Here is a 19,834-nt window from a genome sequence, read left to right on the forward strand (position 1 = left end):
CATATATGTGTTTTTAAGTGGTGATTACTTTAGCCCTGCCTTCTATAATTTTTCCCTTTCTCCAGTGTGCTATAAATACCTATAATCTTGGGGTCAGAATGACCAGCCTTATAGAATTTATTTCAGAGTGGGTGATTTCATTACCGAGACCATAAACATTATCAATAAATGGCACTCTTAGTTCTCTTTCATAGCTCGTTACATTTTTGCTAATCAATCATTTGTAAGTGGATTTAAAACTTGAATGTGAATTTCCCTAGTCTAAAATCTAGTGCTGTGGCCAGAGCAGAATTATTCAGCACAATCATCTTTTTATGAAACATAAGTGTAATGTTTTCATAGTCTACGCTACTGTCTGTGATAGGAAATATATCTAAAAATTTTGAAACTTGTTTTAGCAAATCTTATCATGGTCATATCAAAGTCTCTTGTTTTTGAAGTCATTCTTTTCAGTTTTGAGTAATTAAAATCAACAAATGCTACACTAAGTGTACAGTAGGTCTTGAAACATAAACAAAGCTGTGCTTGTGCACCATCTGCTACTGCTGTGCTGCTTAGATTTAGGTGTAGAATCCGAGTAGCCTTTTCTCTCTTGACTGGTTTCTTGAATATAACTTATGAGTGAAGAGCTGTTTTTTTAAAGTACCAGTTTTAAAGGTGAGACTAGCAGTCACGTTGTCTCATGTTTGCCTTCTCGCTTGTTGGGCCCAGTCTCTGTAAAGGCAGCCATGAGCTTTGGGAAGGAGAGAAAGCTGTATCTCTCTCTCTGGAAAGGCTACTGTAAATGAAGCCAAGAGGCGGTAAAGCGTTGTGGGTCCTTCACAAGCTCTTCTCAGAAGAGAGATTGCTGTAGTAGGTAGCTTGAGTGGCAGAGAGATGGAGAAGGGGTAAGCCATATACTCTAAGGTGAGAGTCTTAAAAGTGGACCCATCTTACCTAATACTCTGGAGGAAAAAAAAGGCATTCCCAGAAAATTAACATAGTTGTGAAGCACTTTTTTTCCGGCTGTGTCACATTTCCCAAGGCCTGTATTTGGAAAAAATGACATGGTTCTGATTGCTGTCTCCTGTACAAAATACTATCTTTCTCTCTTCCTTTCTTCAAAGACTGATCTGACTTGTTGAACGGTTTGTGTCATTGATCAACCCCGAGCCTCACAGATACTGCAGCCTTTCTGTAATGTTCTTTCTGGGTGTCTTTTCAGTGTCCTCCTTATTCCTGCTGTGCAATTTGAAAAAAAAAATTATTCTCCCTATAACTGCATCTATTTCTTTCTGAATGTCATCTGTTGCTTTCTAAACTGATGGGGCCTGCACATTTACATATGAAGAAATCCCTCTTTCTGCCGTGATGATAGATTTGCTGAAGTCAAGAGTGGTGGCTAGTCTGAATGTATTTATTAATTTACTTATAATTTTCTTGTTCCACCTTTCTGTTTGTGTCTGATTCACAACAGAGCTTTCTGCAATAATCTGATATTTCCCTCTGATTTCTGAGCACTTTCACTGGCTGTAAGCTTTGGAGTAGCAAAAGTTTTTCTTTTCTTCTGTGTTTTCCCTCCTCTTAGGGTTATTTTACAAATCAGAAATGCATTTTTAATTTTTGGTCAGTTTTCTCTCTCTGTGTATACGCACAAGGAAACAGTCATGCTATTTGTGCTCTGCAAGATACTGCCTGCAATATTAGCAGCCTACTTGTGCTGACTGTATTTAAGACTCTGTACCGTGATCTTTCCAGCCTTCACTTAAAAAATCCTTGCGTTTTGCCAGTAACATTCCTCAGGGAGTTTTTCTGCAGAGCTAGAGCAGTGGCGGCGAAGAACTTCCAATTGCCAGAACAGCAGGACTCTCGAGACCGTAGTTCCATTTCAGATGTCACTAAAGGCTCGACTGCTGTTTTGATTCCCTCTCCTAAAGACAAGTGACAGAGCACAAAAACTGTCTTCATCCCTGTCAGCGTCTTATGGAGCAAGAGAGTTGAAAAGCGCTTAAGCAGCCAACTCGCGGAGGGAGGTGTGACAAGAAAGGAGATAGCTGCTACTGATTTCTCTTTCAGCTAACGGTGAAATAGGCACAACCATAATTTTGCCTTACTTTTAATGTAGGTGACATTTGGCTGGCATTTGATTTAATTTTTTCTTTTGGTTGCTGTCTTCTCAATAAATTTTTCCTTCTTCCAGCTCCATGTTAATGTTGTTAGCAGTGATACTAGCCCTCCTGACTTCTTCATCGCCTTCAACACGCCTTACTAAGCTCATGTGCTTGTTTTTGATCTCATTGGTATAATCAGATTGATTATTGAAAATGAACACCTTCATATATTTTAATTTATCCCTTGACATACTAGCATGGGGGAATATATGTGCTTGATCATTTTTCTCTTCTGTATCACCAGTGCCTTTCGGGCGGCCTCATCCTGAACTCATCCTGTGTGTATTCTGTCTTGTACTTCTGATTTTTACTTGTCAGAGTAGAATAGTTGCATGGTGGGACATAATGAAGCTAACTTTTGGAGGACCTTTTTTCTGTACGCTTCTCCAGAGTAAGATCAGATGCCATTGTAATCTTAGCTCATGACTTTTAGGTTTTGTTAGTGATTGGAATAAGCAGAGGGTTCAGAGACCAGAGAACAGGTCATGTTATGTGCTGCCTTTTTTTTCCCTCCCCAAGTATTTTTTTTAATGAGAAATCTTCTCATTAGTTCAACAATAAAGCATTTATATAATATTCTCTCTTTTTCTGTTAGGCCTTAAAATTAATTTTCATTGAATGCAAATTAATGCATCTTTCACTTCACGTTGCCTTTGACATTCCAGAGGCTTCCAGTGCTCTTTGCAGTTTGGTGGAGATCAGATCAGAATAGGGCCATATCAAACTTCTTAAGCTCATGTGCATAAAATTGACGTTAAGGTATAGTTCCGATTTTGGTGTCTAGCATGAAGACAAAAAGTACACTTAAGCATCTACATGGTCTCCCATACGCATTTAGGTAGAGAACTCCTTCCATGGTAGAGGTGTGCCACTATGTTTATGTGTGATTTCTTTCAATTCAGGGTATGAAACCTATTTGGGTTATGGGATCGTTTTCCTGGTATCCCTCAGTTCCTTAATAGATAATGACAAAGAGAGATAAACATCTTCCCCCCCCCCCCCGACAGAAATGTATGTATAATAGTTTTTTGCTTCTTAACTGCCCAATAGAAGCATCTCAGGCAGGTGGACTCATAGCACTGCTTGTGTCAGGACTAACAGATAAAGGGCAGAGAAGAAATTTGCAGGGCATTCAGCATTTCTGTTGTCTTTTGGGCTGGACTGAGAAGTTTGCTGTTGCCAAGTGGCAGTGGAATCCAAGGGAAAATGGCCCCTGAGCAATCTAATGAAAACCTTTGTTTTCAATAAAATATAAATGTTATGCCTCTGACAGGTATGTGGAAAAAGTAGTAGCAAAGAATTTCAAAAGCAAGTAATGACCTTAAAGTAGGAACATCAAAATCACTGCTCACTTTTGAAGAGTTTAACCTGCAGTTTGCTAAAGGTACTGAGAAATTATAAACTGCCTTATTTTCTTATGCTTTATTTATAGGATAATACTGACCTTTTTGAGACCTATGATGTTGAACTTATAAAAAAGAACGGGCAAAGCCTGGGGATAACAATTGTTGGATATACTGGCCTATGTGATACAGGTGGGTTTTATGTGGTTTAGGAAAGTCTAGGACAGAGACGTCTCAAATATTCTTTATTTGCTAACAGGAAAATGGATAGCACTTCCTTGAAACAGCATAACGTACAAAATCTGCGGAAAGATACTCGGAGAGCTTGCTGCAAAGTGAAATTCAGCCACAAAATTGTTTAAGAGTTGTAGTGAGCCTAAAAATTGATTCTCATCAAATGACTGGACTGCAAATCTCATGTGCTTAGATCATAACTGTGCAAGACTTAGACTGTAACAGACAGTTCATGCATGTACGGATTCCAGGGTAGTCAGCTTTCTGTCTTCAGTGTTGCTTGTTTTGCTCCACAGTACATATAACAATTTAGATGATACATTTTAAGAAGAGTTTTAAAACAGAGCATCAGATGTCTGCAGATCACATCAATTTTTGAATGGTGTCTTCAGTACATACAAAATAGCTCAACATGCACTTTCATTTATTTAATGAATTGTTGGTGTTAGGATGGAAATGATCAATCAGATTAACCAGTCCATCTCTCTGCCAGGCAGGCGATACAGAGGCTCTTATGCCACCTTCACAAGGTGATTTACTTTTTTGTGGCAGATGGCTGTTTCAGTGTCTGAATTCTGGGAACAGATTAAAATATCGGTGCTTGGGTATTGGGACGTGGAATCAGTTTTTTTTTTTTTCTACATCCACTATATATTAGAGCTATTAACTGGTCTTTCAATTATTGTTTCCACAAATGATAACCTGTTTAAAATTGACTCTACTGAATATCTGGTTTTGCCCAAAGAGGTAGTGTTTTTTTTCTCCCTTCCCCTTCCTTGCGGGACTCGAGAAAATATTCTGGGAACGGAGAAAGCGTGATGCAACTGGGGTTGCTTATCCTGCCCTCTTAATTCCCAGGACGTCCTCTTGTGTTGCCCCTTGGGGGTTCGCAGGCGAGTGTAGAGAGCACTGAGAACAACTGGGTTGGGGAGGAGCCCATGTGAGGCATGGGAGAAGTGGGGTTTGCAGCACTAGCAGAGGGGCTTTGCTGAGCATGGATCAAGCAGGTTGGACAGGTGGGTGTTTGCATGTCTGAGGAAGGTTAGTGAGAAGAGGATGGATGACGTGTCAAGATTCACTAAGATTAAAGATCAGTGTGTCATATTTATTGTGGAGTGGGAAGGCAAGGATTAATGTTTCAACTGATGATTGTTTTTGCTGTGGTTTATGTTGTGGTTTTTTAATTTTTTTTATTCCTTGGTTCTAATTAGACGTTAGAATTAGTTACCAAACTTCCGGTATGACAAAGGATAGCTTTTCTGATTTCCATGTTTCTCCTTTTTCATTAAGATTTAAAATACTAAGTTCTTTAGCTGTAAGAGGATAGATTGAAGCCTTGATCAAAGTACTTGAGCACATACTTCACTTTTAGCTTAGGTAGTCCTATTGAAATCAAATGCAGCATAGACTTCAGCGATCGTGGTTTAAAGCCTGTGTAAGCACAAGGACAAATCCATGGAGGAGGTGGCCTTCTGTGAGCCACGTTAAGAAAAAATTATAGAGGTCAGTATACAGGTGCTTGTATCAATGCTGTTTTTTCCTCTTGGAGATTTTCAGTCGTTCTTAACAGTCAAGCCACATAAATGGTACGTGCGAGTGTCAGTAGTTTGCAGAATCATGACTGTGTGGAGTGAAGTATGTGGAAAAGGCTGTAAATAAAAACTTATTAAGAAAAGAAACAAGTTAATTGATTGTCTTGTTTATCTCTTTCCTCCTCCCTTGCCCCAACAGAACCTTCAGGGATTTTTGTGAAAAATATAATACCTGGTAGTGCTGCTGACCATAATGGCCAAATTCAAGTTCATGACAAAATTGTTGCTGTAAGTAAAAATTTTGCTCATACGTTACTGTAGAACTAATGCTCCATTATGTACATCCGGACTAAAAAAAAGCAATGTAGTAAAGTCTTTGTAAAATTAAACAAACCTTGTCTGCTTTGCAGAGGGAAGAATTTGGTGATTCTTGTTTATTTAGGGAGATGACTGTAATGGAAAAGAGCTTAGATTAGCTGTGGTTAAAATATTATTTTATATTCAAAGAAGAAGTAAATAGTAGTTAGCTATAAAATAAGCAAGCATTTGGACTGAACTGTTTCCAGAGTGAAGAGTCTTGGCTTTCGGCCTAAATTATAAAGATGAGCAGTATCGGCTTCCGTTGAAAACAATGGAGTTTGAGGATGGTTAAGGTTTTGCAGAAAGTGTCAACATTGTTTATGGTCCTTAATGAGTGTATAGCATAGTGTGGATACAATCAAAATATTAAAAGTCACAATTTAGGTTTAAAAACCCAAGCTTTAAACATAGAAGAATTAAAAAGCACTGAATAATAGTGAACTGAGTAATAGCTAATTTTGTATCCACAGTACAAACAGGAATGAATTACACACTCTTTTCGTTTTACAAAATAATCTGCATAGAGATATGATTTAAAATTACTTACAAGATGTGCGCTGTGCCAGATCTCCCAAAGTCAGCGTCTTCCTTACAAGAGCAAAATCTGATGCAGCCTTGTGCTTTTGTCTGTGGCTTTGCAGGAGAAAGCCCTACTGGTGCATGATGTAACAGTGAGGTGAATGGTGTATTTTCGATGTAAACTGAAACATCTGAATCCCTTTCAGAATTAGGCTGTTCAGGGTGGATTAAACACACAGCTATTTTCACAGGTTTGTGTGTGGGCATGTTAGGAATGTAGGAAAAACGAACAGGGATTATGAACTAAACCGACTTTCACTTTGACTGCTTTTCCTGGGAATCCTCATCCACAATACTTGTCAAGCTGCTCTTTGTAAACGAAAAAATTGGCGGGGGGGATGCTTCCATCAGATTAGTCGATTCCTGTTCTGTGATTTCCCCGTGAACACAAAATAACTCACTGTAGTGTTTTCTTTTTAAAATGCTTTTTGAAAATATTGTCTAATTTGTGAAATGATTTAGTGAGATTCTTCTGTAAATAATACTATCTTAGGGTGAATTACCCTTTAACTTCTGCAAAAAATAATGTGGTCACTGCTTACAGTGAAGGTACAGCATAAGACCGTAACGTCATTGATATAACGTGACATTTTCTTGTCTTAGGTTGATGGAGTCAATATTCAGGATTATACCAACCAAGAAGTGGTAGAGGCACTGCGTAGCACAGGACAGACTGTGCGCCTTACCTTACTTAGAAGGAAACTTTCTTCTGCTACTCTTTCTTCAGAAAGACCATTAGATAGAGGTAATCCTTTTTATCTTTTCCCACTCAATGTGCAGTGACCTGGTTAAACAATTAGGACTAGATCCCACACCATCCTAGATCTTGTAAGGGCACACTGTGGAAGATGAAATGCTTAAGAAGGAATGAATGGAAAGAATAATGAGGGATTCAGGAAGACTGAGTACAAAATTCGTGTGTAGCAATGTTAATAAGGAGTAGTTACTGCTTTGTATCTTTTGCAGCATATGTCTGATTTTTTTTCCTTTTTTTTTTTTTTTTTCTTCTTCCTCCTCCACTTGTTTTCACAGTGCAGCCAACTGTTCCAGCCTTAGTGTCCCCTGGAGCTATGGGGATTGAAGCTAGTGTGGACAGTAAGAATGAGGAAAACCAAGAACAAAAGGATAATCTTCAAAATGAAAAGAAGCAGAGTCTACATAAAACAGGTAGATAGACTCGGAAAAGACGCTGCAAGATATTCTTTGAATTTTCTTTTAATCTAGTATCTATTCTTACTTTGGCTTTCGGTTTTTTTGCTCTGTAATGCTCTTTATTCAGGTCCCTCTGAAGTGAAGCTCGATCTGTTAGAGTTATCAGCTCTTTCCACCCCCAAAATGTAGTATTGTCCACAAGTTTGCTGAGGGTGCATTCTGTGACATCATGGAGCCTATTGATGAAGCTACTGAACAGTATTAGCCTCTCTACCCTGATTAATGCTCTTTGACCCCAGTGGTCTACTTTTTTTGTGGATTATAGAGAGAGGTCACAGTCACATTTGCCAGCCTTTCAGTACTCTTGAATGAATCCCATCAGCCCCATGGATCTGAATGTCTACAGCTTCTTTGAGTAGTCCCTAACCTGTTGCTCCCCTAGCGTTGGCTGTCTTTTTTCCTTTTCAAGGCACGCTGGCCTGCAGAGTTCTAGGATCAAGTTTCTGTGAAGACAGAGGCAAAAAAGACGTAGAACACTTCTATTTGTGTTTTCTGTCACTAGGTTGTCCCCCCCGTTTATGAACAGATCCACTTTCCCTCTGAGCTTTCTTTTGCTAGCAGCATACTTCTAGAAGTGAATGACACGTGTCACTGTTGCTCACATGAATGAACAGCAAGGGATAGCTGCCAGCAGATTGGATGAGTCCTGGCAGTCTTTTTGCAATGGCATGAATATGGTTTTTGGGCAAGTAAGCAAACCTCTCTGGCCAGCAGACAGTACCACTTTATCACCATGTAAGAGTTGCCGAGTCCTAAAGCTCATGGATTCTAGCCCTTCCTAGCCGTGGTCCTGCTCTGATGACCCGAGGTGTCCTGCCTGCAGTCTTCTATTATTGATAGAACTTGTTCCTCCTCCTCTGTTGCCAGAGCCCTGAAACAGATTGTGCGATGAACAACATCAGGAGGAGATGGAGCCTTCCTCCTCCTGTCAGAAGTCACAGTCTTCCAGCTTCCACCCTCTTTAGGAGATCACATATGTTTCCCAATCCAGTTTTGCCTCAGTTCATAGCTTCCTTCTTGCTGTCTTAGTTCTGGGGCTCCTAACTCTGCAGACTCTTTTCAAGTATTCTGTTGATTTCCAGTTCATCATCCCTGATGCCTGATTTGTTGCAGTTCTCTCACCTGGCCCTGTGGCAGCTTGATCAGAACCCACCTCCTGGTCCTGGCCTCCTTCAGCCTGGGACCTGGGCTGCAGCATCCCCCCTCAGGAGTTCTGCTTGAGCAGAGCTTGCTGAAGTTCTAGGTCTGGCTGCCACAGCAGGGATAGGGGATCACATCTTGTGACGCCTTGTCTCCATTTGTAGGTCGTTTTCCACGCGTAGCATCTGTCTCATCTGCATACCAACGGCCACGTAACTGCCTTACTCTAGTTTGCTTGTCCTGTTTGTAGTGCTCCTGGTCACTAGCATTCCTAGAGTGCCAGATAAGTAGGAAGCCCAGCCAAGTTGCATCAACCTCCTGTGAGATTCCCCACTTGGCAGTGGACCTCTCATGCTGTCTATCTGTTCCCAGACCCAACTCATTTACCCTGTGGTACCAGTACTGTTGCATACTGCTTCCTGCCATGCTACTACTGGAAACAAGAGTTAAGTCTCTGGGCATGCAATTTTTAGCTTGCTTGTCCTGAATTTACTAGCCAGTCTGGAAAGTTACTGCCTTCACCCCTATGCAGGTAAATGAGAAGGTCTAGTCTGGCAAAGGCAAAAAACCTGATAGCTGGAAGCAGTAATGAGAAAGACGGGAGTTGAAATAGGCATGTGTGTTTAACAGCAAGGGCAATTGGCTATAGGGACAAATCACAAAGGAATGGATTGCTTTGGTTTTTAGCTAACATCCAAATCAAGGCTGGAGGCCTTTCCAGAAGGCGTGCTTCAATTCCCCTACAGATTTCTGGGCTCATCTACAGGAACTTCTGGGTGAAATTCTACAGTTTGTGTTAAAGTCAGCATAAATTATCCTTATGCTTTGTAGTTTCTAAGCTATGTATATGTAATAGAGGATTCTAAATTATGGCTGTCAATGAATAACAATTTTGCTGTGATTGTGGAAGATCTGTCAGTATTAAAGACAACCTGGAAATGAGAGAAATATAGCAGTTCCTATGTTTCATTCTGTTTTACTTTTCTGTCCAAGCCTTATAACCAGACATCCTGTGTTGTGACTTCTGCATATTCCTAGAAATAGGAAGCCAGACTGGAGATGGTTGAGTAGCTAAGATGTGAGGTTATCAAAGCATTGTTTTAGCTGTGTGAGTGGAAAGGCATATATGGATTAGCATTTGCACTGGAGGAATAACTTAAAGGCTTAGCAGCGGTACCTGTAGCTGGTAAGACTTGCAATCATTACTACAGATGCTAGAAAAGAGTGTTTAACGTGTACAGTCCAGTGTCATTTATCCAGCCCTTTTTTGCTCTGATTACTGTGGAACTTTCTGTGTATAAAGTATTTTCTCTTTCTGCTGAAGTGAATGGTATCTCTGTAGTCAATTCTTGATTCCTCTTGATTGGATTATCTTGTGTCACAGACTGCAGATGTTTGCCATGATGCAAAGAGAACTTTCGCAGGAATTTGCTACCCAACACCTAGTGCTGTGCAAGTATGGCATAGCAGTGCTAGGATCAGTTTAGTCTGGGAAGTAAAATTGCTTTTGCCTGGCTTGAAGTTAACGAACTCTGTTGGTCTCGAGGTGTGCTATCTAGAGAGGCCTTAGTGATCCCTATTCTGCAAAGAGTCAGCTTGGATCTAACTTTATTTATTTATGAGCCCTTTCCACAGCAGACCTGAACTGCTTTGATATAGATCCAATGCCTCTCCATGCCTACTCCAAAACCCCTAGTTTCAAGAGGAGTTGTTAGGTCATAGCCAGATCACATGTATATGAGTGGCTCCCCCTATTCTAATGTTGTGCCAATCTCATAATCCCTTTCCTTGGAGCTCTGTGCAGATGCACCTGGCTCCGGCAAGGATTTCATTCCCTGGAATTAATAGCTCCCAGTCAGTCCCATCCTGATTTCCTGCAGAGGTGGTGTGGTATGTATTCACTGCAATTTCCAGTGCATCTTGTAGGAAACATATTGTGGGATTTTTCTATTCTCGTGGGTATCCAGGCTGCCCTACCTTGCCTAATACAGTATGATGTGTTTTGTGCGGACAGCGTATCTTGGGATACCACAGTTTGAATGCTGCAGATACTCTTGGTTTGCAATCAGATACTGCCCTTCATACTATTTAGTATTGCTAGTCCTCATTGGATCTTTGCAGAATCATGAAACGGACACGATTTTAAAAACGAGTAATGAACCAGTGGCATTTAATGCACTGGTAAGCAAATATCATTGATTTGAACTAATATTTCGCAGTGAAAAAACACTTGAAGTTACAAGGTTCTACAAAAGCTTTTTACTACTGTGAAGTGTGTGTGTGTGCACCTCTGTTTAAAAAGGTGAAATGTTTAGTTGCAAATTTTGTTCATACTGAAATATGGTTTCATATATGATTTCCACTTGGAATAGAATTTAGTGGCCAAGTTTAACTTCCAAAGATAGGTGCTTATTTTGGACATGGTGATGGGTGCTTAACTATGTTGGTGTTAAAGTAAATACCGCTAATTTAAGGCTCTGACTAAACTCTGGAAATGCTTTTGAAAGTTTAATGTAAAAAGTATGTTTTATAAAATATGTATTACTTCCCTTTAGGCCCAGTTGTGTGAAACTCTTATTCAAATTGTGTTTCCTGGAGGGGTATTAAATAGTAATTCTGTCCAGGCAAAACCATGCTTAAGCAGTTCTGTTACAAAGACAACATGGTTCAGGATGCAATGTATATGAGGCCTTAAACTTTCTGCTTGCAGACTAGAGGCAATTAACTTAACAGCTGCATCTGCAAGACTGCAGACTGGGCAGAACTGCTTGTTTTTGCCTTGTGGCAGTATGCAAAACCCAAAGATATGATGATGCTAGCTAGGAGCTTAAACATGATTGGAGAATAACATCCAGCAGCAGAGACGATAAAAGCAGTGAATTAATGAAGTGTAGTAGAGCACAGGACACATCCTTATACAGGGAGTTTGTGAAGTCAGGAGAAGATTGCAAGAAAAAAGGATCCCAGTTTTGAAGATGCAGCAATTTTGACCAGGAAAGATGATATTTACAATCAAAGACAATACATTTGTGATTAATTCTTGATAATTGCTTGTAAGAAAGGAAAACTACATGAAAGTGCGAGCAGAGAGACAGAACTCCAAGCATATTGAAAACCGTTGCTAATGAAAACTGACCCTGGGACGTTTTTCCTTCTGAGACCTCACGCATTGCGGAAGATGTAGTATGTATTTCAGGCCATGAGAAATCGAGCTGGATGAAAGACTAAAAAGAAATAAATTCTCCTTAATTGCAGTGTAGAAAAAGCTGTTTATGAAAAAGGAGCATTGAAGCGAATTGGGTTATACCACTGGAATTAAAAACATCTGATTCAAACCCCTTCCTCCAACGTTTCCACACTTCTGAAGGAAGCTAGACCTCAAAGCCCGTATAAAAGAAAGGAAGGCAAAAACTTTGAGTGGAGATGTGCATCAGCCCCTATTCTGAACAACCGTAGATTTTGGTAGTGCTTTTCAAAGTGACAAAGAAGTCTGTATTCAGCCAATTGAACCCAACTTAAAATTACTGAACTGAACTTTGAGCTCAATCCTAAGATTTATTACTCCTGGTGAAGCTTAACATCCACATGTGACTGCACGGGGGATTGCAGGTGCTTAGGTCCTGTGTGTTCAGGCTATAGCTTTGTAATAGCAGAAAAAGAAACTGTAAAATATTTTTGTCCCTGCATATTTCTGCAAATGGGAGGAGTAGAAAGATGCGCTTGTGTTTTATTTTTGCAACAGTTGAGAAGTAAATACAATGATCAGCCTGTGCTTGATAACGGGGCTCATGAAGAACATTTCTTAGAAACTTCAGTTGAATTTAAATGGAGGAAAAAATCTTAAGGGGCAGCTCAGGACAATTTTACCTGTTTTTTACCATAAGATGATTTATTTCAAAGCCAACTGTGGTCTTTAAAAACCCCAGATTTTGAGTCTTGGTAGGATTTCCTTTTGGTGACAAAAATAGTCATCTGAATTGCTGGAACCCTTCAGTATTTGTACCTCTTTGAGCCTATGGCTGAAGGGAACCCTGGATAGTTCCAGTTGAAAACTCAGATGTTAGGCTCAGAGGTGTGGTTTCTCAGGGCAGCTTGGATAGCATTTGACTGCCTGGCCTGATAGAAGATGGCTGGAAGAGATGCAGTGATTGGTTATGCCGTTATATAAATTAATTTAAATCTTTATTTTTAAGGGGCTTAAAATTTCAAAATTATGAAAAGATGTAATGAGGATTCTTTTGCAAAGCTCATAATTTAGTTTTATCTTGCAATCCACAGAGGTGTTGAAAGCCAAGGAAGTTAGGCATCCTGCTTGTGTTGGCTTTTGTTAGTAGGAAGGTCTGAGCTTCTCTTGGTGTCTTAAAATCCTCCCCTTGAGGTATTTTACTTGCTAGTTTGTGTGCAGCCTGAGAGATTGTGATTTACGTTCTAAATTTTAGTATGACACATCAGCAATACTAAGTGGTCTGTGCCTTGTCTAGACATCTGACAAACTATTACAGTCATTCAGGGGAAAAGCAGTTTTCGGTAAGTCAGTCTCCAGTTGCTGCTGCTGTAGCTGCTAGATGGAATTTGCTTTAGTGTTTGATTCTTACCAGTTAAACATTTCTTTGGTGCAGAACTTTATATGTGTGCTGAGCTTCTGGATGAGGTCAAATGCAGGGCAGCCAGTCATTTTATGCTGTCTAGCTCTGTCAAAGTGTCTTACATGAATGTAATACTGCCTTGGTTGCATAAGTAAGAAAGCTGAAAAGATATAAATGTCAAGATAGCCAAGTTCCCACGGAAGACTGGTTTAGGGCTGGAGCTTATATTAAAGCTCATGTTACTTACTGGCCTAATTAAACAAGACAAGCCTTTATACCTGCCAAATGTATAAATAAAGTCTACGGCTGCACTGGGCTGATGCAGCCCCTTGATAACAGCAGTATCTTGTCAGGTGTTTACTTGTTAGGAGGGTTCGTTTTGGTGGGAGATGATGCTTCCCTGGAGTAGCAAGCATTTATATAGCAACAAATTATGAAGTTGGGTGAAATTTGTTTTGCAGCCTGAAAGACTGATTTATTTACAGTACTGTGTGTTACAAAATTCACATCTCATCAATGCAAGCATCACCTCTTCTGCTTCTCAGTTGAATAAATCACACTATAGCAGTAGCTGACATTGTGCATTGTTTTCCTGAAAGTCGTTTTGTGATTTGCGCTGTTTGATAGACTCAGCTTAATGCAATTTCCTTTTTGTGATTATTGTGATCTTTTATTTACACTGAGTTTTTGTTGAAGTATTTAGAAGCAAATGTATTTCTGAATGTACAATGTGCTTGTAAATTTAATATTCCCTTCCATATTTAGGAAGAGTCCCATTTTCTCCAGCACATGAGCTGAAATCCAAGTGGGAAAACCTGCTGGGGCCTGATTATGAAGTTATGGTATGTTATCCTTCAATAAAGTACACTGATGTATGTTATTTCTTTAAATTACAGATCTATGAGCTTAGCGTTACAAGCTGTTTATAGAACAGTTTAGAGTTTGGAACAGATCAGTAACATCAAATTTTGTTCCCCTTAACATCAAGGCTGAAATACAGGCATTTTATAATTATTTTTCTTTATTCTGTTTATATAGAGGCTGTTGTTTAGGTAGGACCAGTGATTTAAGAAAATCAGCTTTCCCTTTAAATCTTTATCATAGCAGCCCCTTAAAATATTTGGCATTTTCATGATTTTGTTTATGATCTGTTTGTTTTATTGTGCACTGGGAAGAAAAGGCTCAGGATATTACTCCTGTGTTTCACAAAGAATCTTACAGTTTTATTCAAAGAATGAAAGAAGGATTTTCAAATGTATCAGAAGAAAAGGAAGTAATTCAAGGTAGCGTAACTTTATGGTGCCGGTGCCTATTAGATGCTTATTCATCTCTTATCGAGCGATTACCAAGCAAAAGATTATTTACTTTTTCCAGATATAAATCGTCATAAGGAGTTGACTGAAATTTTAATTCACTAGTGCTTTGCAATGCTGTGTTAGCCATTGAGCATAGATAAAAGACTCCAGCCAACACTCTTTCCGAAGTCTTAACAAAATCTCACAGCCACCAAGAAAATACCCTGTTTGTCTTTGCAATGCTTGTCCGCTTGATTTAGAGACACTTATTTTTACTACTTAGAGTAGCTATCATTCCAGTCTCTTGCTGGGGGAAGATTTAAAGTAGCTTTAAGAATTGTCTTGAGAAACTGGCTCCTCTTCTCTCCATTAGCACTCCTTTAAGATCTGAAGTTCATATAAGATTATGTACATGATTCAATAAATCTGCTTTGCTGCCCACTTTAGTTGCTTGGTATTCCCATTCTTACATTTCCAGAGCCTGATATTACTTCACTTAGCATTATCACACTTCCCACAGAGGATGAAAACCTGCTTAGTTTGTGAAACTGTGCGTTTCTAATTCTTCTTTAACTGCTGCCAGTAAAATGACACAGGTGAAAATGTTAATAATTGGTCCTTTTAAATAATAGAAGGAAACTGCCATGGCGGCCCATTTTGAAAGCTGTCTTTTAGTTCTTCGAGTTTCTATCTTCTATATGTACCTCTAGTCTTGCTTGGCCGTGTTCAGTGACAACGTTTAGTTTGATTTCAGCCTGGTAGCTCAGTCCATTTGACGCTATCCTCACTCCTACGTTTAGCTCCACTGAAACTGGCAGAGCACCCGAAGGGGACGAGTTTGAGCATTTTCTCTTAAGTACCTCTCTTCAGAGGAAGTGGCTGTTGAAGAAGGGATTTAGCATCACCCATGTCTCCTATGTTTCTGATTCTTTGTGGTACCAACTTTAGGAACAAAATTGAGATCACAGAATCATTTAGGTTGGAAGGGACCTCTGGAGATCATCTAGTCCAACCTCCCTGCTCAAGCAGGGTCACCTAGAGCCTATTGCCCAGGATCACATCCAGACGGCTTTTGAATATCTCCAGGGAAGGAGACTCCACTACCTCTCTGGGCAACCTGTTCCAATGCTCTGTCACCCTCACAGGGAAGAAGTTTTTTCTCAGGTTCAGATGGAACTTCCTGTGGTTCAAACATCCTGCTGTAAGAGAGAAAGAGACCCTAGAATACTGTGTAGGATTTATGACTGCATGGTATTTGTTGCCAGATATCTAACCATGAACAGACGGCTGAGGAGTTATCAGTCATAGATTCATTCAGTTACAACTGAATGGATATGAAATGGATTCTGTCTGTTGGGAAATATGCCTTAGGTGCTGGGAAAGACGACTCTGGAAGATGTAATGAAAGTTCAGCTGGAAGAAAAAGCTGAGAGTTAGTGTTGTTTTGTAGATACTTTCTTTAAACCGGAAATTTCCAAAGAAGCCTGAAGGAAGTAGTTACCTGATTTTACAAAGCTAAATCTTTCCAAATCTAACAAGTCTAGCAGTCATTCCAAACATATTCAATTTCAGTGTCCCAAGCTCCTACCCTAGGCCATAAATTGCCATAGATTTAATCTTACTACATTTAAAATTTGAGTAAATAACCTTTCTAAGGTCACAGATAAATTCTATTAGAGAAGAACAGTACAAGAAAATTGATGATAAAGATTATGGTCATTATATTTAAAAAAAAAAAAAAAAGTGTGTCAATAAGTCCCTTCAGTCCATCTTGAAAAGAGTCCTCCCCCGCTTCCTCCTGAACCTGTTGTGCATTCAAATTTAAACTCATTAAACTCAACGCCTTTCAAGCCATGTTGGAAATGTGCTGCAGAAGATAGTGGTTAGTCTAGGTGTTAGATGACTGTAGTGCCTGAAGTAATAACTTAAGCTGTAGTACTTTACTGATTGGCAAATCAGTTTGGGTATTTGTGTCAAACATAATTGCATTTTGTGCTTATACAGGATTATTGAACTTGACTTTAAAATTGGCACTTGGGCTTCAGTTCAGGAATAGGGTAACATTGCAGTCTGCTAATTGTGCATAATTGCAACATTGCTAAATGCAAGTCTTCAGTGTCTGAAAGATTTTTCTAACATTTGTCTAAAATTATTTCTCATCCATATGACTTTGTTTAAATGCAGTTTATTTTACTCATAATCAGTTTTTTGCTAGTTATCATTCTGGTAAAGTCTTTATTGTACTGCTACTGAAAAATGTTATGCTGTACAATTTTTAGGTTGTGAATGTGGATATGCCCATTACAGATGATTCAGAGCTCCAGAAGTACTCAAAGGTATGACTTATGTGATGTTTTCTTTGATGGTGTATGTTGGCAGGTGGGCATGACCCAAAACTCTAAATTTGTATGTTTCGGAAACGTGGAGTGATCCCAGTTTTGTGGGTCTATCTTACTCTTCCAAAAGAGGCTGCTAGCGCGCTGCTTGCCTTCTGGACTGGTCCAATACCTTTTGCAGCATGGGCTACAAAAGCATGGGCTAAAAATGTAGCACCTGGAAAAATGAGCTATGCAACTTAGCTGAAGCTTAAGGAAAGGCATAAAGGAGATGTACACCTGTAAGCCTCAAACTGTTGAGGACTCAATTACATTGAAACTCAGTTGCAGAATGGTTCATGAAAGCCACCACTGAGTGGAGCAGGGTTTCTGCATTCAAGAAACTCTGCTCAAGAACGGCATAGGCCTGCAGAGAGGGTTGTGGTAACAACGGGGCGTTCTATTTGGTCAGATTGTTTCGAGCTGAAGTTATTTTCTGTCTTCTGAAGCTTTCCAGAGGCTCTTACGATATGTATCATAGTATTATGTAATACTCATTTTTGGAGGTGAGACAGATTTAAATACTTGTGGGGATGTCTCAGTGAGGAAAGGCCATAAACTCATAATCGGACGTGGTTGTGATGGGATGCCAGGGATCAATGATTTGCTCTTTTTACTGGAATATCCAGAATAAACTGGAGAACCAGAAGGACTGTCAGTGTTTCAACTTAAGTAATAAAAAGCTAGAAAGTTGCCAAATTGGAGGAGCAGATACTGGTGATCTCGCCTTCTCCCTCTGTCCCCACATTGTTGTCATTCTTCCTGTCTTGTCTGGGTAACGTCTCAGTCTTATCCCAGTCTTCCTAATATTAACAGAAAGACATTGATGGTTGGAGGCTTCCTGAAGAAAAATGTAGGGTTAAGGAGGTCCGCTACGAAAAGGCCAAGACAAAATCAATGGAACACCATGCAGCAATAAGAATGCCAATATTAGCAGCTACTTGCAGAAGACTCTTTTTGGATATTTTTTCCTAGGTCAAAAGTAGTATTGGTCCTCAAGAAGCGAGACAGCTGATTTTGTGATGGGTTTTTACTGACTTCCTCTGAACAGCTTTGTTGAAAACACCTTTTGGATAGGATAGATTTAGATGGTACTTTTCTTCCCTGCATTTTTTCAGTATGGTAATGTTATTTAAGAGTATAGCGCAAAATGCCTTTTTCCCAAAAGGAAAGATTGATTTTTAATTGGACAATCTGTTTGGACAGAGAAATTATGGACATTTGTGCTGTAACATAGCTGATATCAGTGTGAAGAGTTAACCATCTAACTATGTGTTCAATTTAATTGGTGAGCTGTTGAATGCTAATTGTGTTTACAGTGCAGTATGTAGAGATATATATTGCTTCCTAGCCATACTTATCTTTTGGCAGCTGTTACCCATCCACACCTTGAGGTTAGGAGTTGAGCTTGACACATTTGATGGACATCATTACATATCATCAATTGCTTCAGATGGTCCAGCTGCAACACTTGGCCTTCTGCAACTGGAAGATGAACTGCTGGAGGTAAAACTTCCCCAAATGAGAACAACTATGTTTGCTATTTGCTTAGCCTTCTTAAAAAATGCTTGCGTTGAATTTTAGTTTGGCTGCTCTACGTGTGCAATAGTAGTATTAAAGAGTTAGTGGTGGAAGTGGTTGGAGCACTGCTTTGGAAATCAGAGTTCTCTTCTACCACCATTTCATTCCTCCTCTATGAACAAAATGGTGAGTTCTTGTGACCTCAAGTGACTTTCATGTTGGTTTGTGAAATATTTAACATGATTATCAAGAGTCATGAGGGCAGAGAAAATATATGTGTTGAAAGTATTTGTATCTGTGGTCCTTCAGTTCAGTCTTTAGAGCAATTTGGCATTAGCTTTGGCATTTTATATGGTGGGTAATCTTATTTAATATTTGTCACTCCTGAAAAATTTACAGCAGTCTCAGGAATAATGGTTCCTGTTAAGCATTATGACTTGCTTGTTGAGTGTTGAAAGACAATTTGTGTGTATGAGCTAGTACATCAGTTTGTTTAAATATGTATAAAGAGGTATTGCAGTAGCTGTGGAGTGATCAGAATCAGACCAGACCTGATTGCTCAGAAAGAATATTAAGATAATATCTAAATTATATATGTATATATAAATATAAAAACCTGCAAGAAAAAAAAGTCATTCACTTTCTACTGAACTCCTCCTCTTAGTGGAATATTTTGAATATGAACCTTTTTCTAGTGGATGCAAAGAATGTAATTGACATCACTGGGAACAGAATCAGGCCTTCTGAAAGATTAATTTATGTTAGCTCTCTTGTGTTTACTTGTTGTTTACCCTTTAACATCAAAAATTCATACTTATATCACTAAGACCTAAAACATTTTCCTCAGTTATTGCTTAATGGAGGAAATCTTGATTCCTAAAGGAAGGGATTAATGGAATGCTGAAAGTGTTGTTTAAATTCTTTGGCCACTAAACAAAAACTTGTGTACGGAGCAATAAAGCAGTGCTACAGAGTAACACAGGAAAATTTAGTTGTATATCTTTAACAGTTTTACTTATTACTGTGCAAGTTCACAGATATGTCCAAGCCTAGTGCACAGAGCATGAGCTTTTTTTCTACTCTGTAGCTAAAAAAAAAAAAAAAAGAACAACAACAAAATAAAAATGTGCTCCAGGGCTAAAGCTATATATGCCAGGTTTGAGCCCAGAGTATGTTTTTGCAGCCAAGTTATAAATCCCCTTAAGTAGGGGTTTGCAATGGAAAAAGTGACAGCCCCATTCCTAAAACAGGCGGCTCTACCTGGGCCTGGTACAGCTGGCGTTAAAATGTGATCAGTAACAATTTTGTTTGTTTGTTTTAATATAGCGTGAGGTTGAGTATTGATTATTTTTGATTTATTTGCATTATGACAGAAATCATGGTATTTTCATTTTTTCCTAATTTTAGTTAATTTAATTGTGGGGTTTTTTTGTTTTGTTTTGTTTTGTTTTTTTTAATGAGTAAATTGCTTCCTTGTGTCCTTCTCGATTTTGTTATAAAATTGCTA

The 19,834-nt window shown here is 39.1% G+C and overlaps 1 protein-coding gene across 4 annotated transcripts in view; it reads left to right on the forward strand.

Annotated features, from left to right (window-relative positions):
- Positions 1 to 19,834, forward strand: part of PATJ (PATJ crumbs cell polarity complex component) — a 161,838-nt gene that overhangs the window by 18,774 nt on the left and 123,230 nt on the right. For all 4 annotated transcript variants that reach the window (XM_068953372.1, XM_068953369.1, XM_068953373.1 and 1 more), the window contains 7 exons: positions 3,583 to 3,685; positions 5,459 to 5,547; positions 6,802 to 6,943; positions 7,231 to 7,365; positions 13,902 to 13,978; positions 16,711 to 16,767; positions 18,178 to 18,312. In XM_068953372.1, coding sequence (XP_068809473.1) covers positions 3,583 to 3,685; positions 5,459 to 5,547; positions 6,802 to 6,943; positions 7,231 to 7,365; positions 13,902 to 13,978; positions 16,711 to 16,767; positions 18,178 to 18,312 — 738 coding nt within the window. The remainder of the gene's footprint in view (positions 1 to 3,582; positions 3,686 to 5,458; positions 5,548 to 6,801; positions 6,944 to 7,230; positions 7,366 to 13,901; positions 13,979 to 16,710; positions 16,768 to 18,177; positions 18,313 to 19,834) is intronic.

The sequence above is a fragment of the Struthio camelus genome, chromosome 8, assembly GCF_040807025.1.
Source record: "Struthio camelus isolate bStrCam1 chromosome 8, bStrCam1.hap1, whole genome shotgun sequence".
In the NCBI taxonomy this organism is placed as follows: domain Eukaryota; kingdom Metazoa; phylum Chordata; class Aves; order Struthioniformes; family Struthionidae; genus Struthio; species Struthio camelus.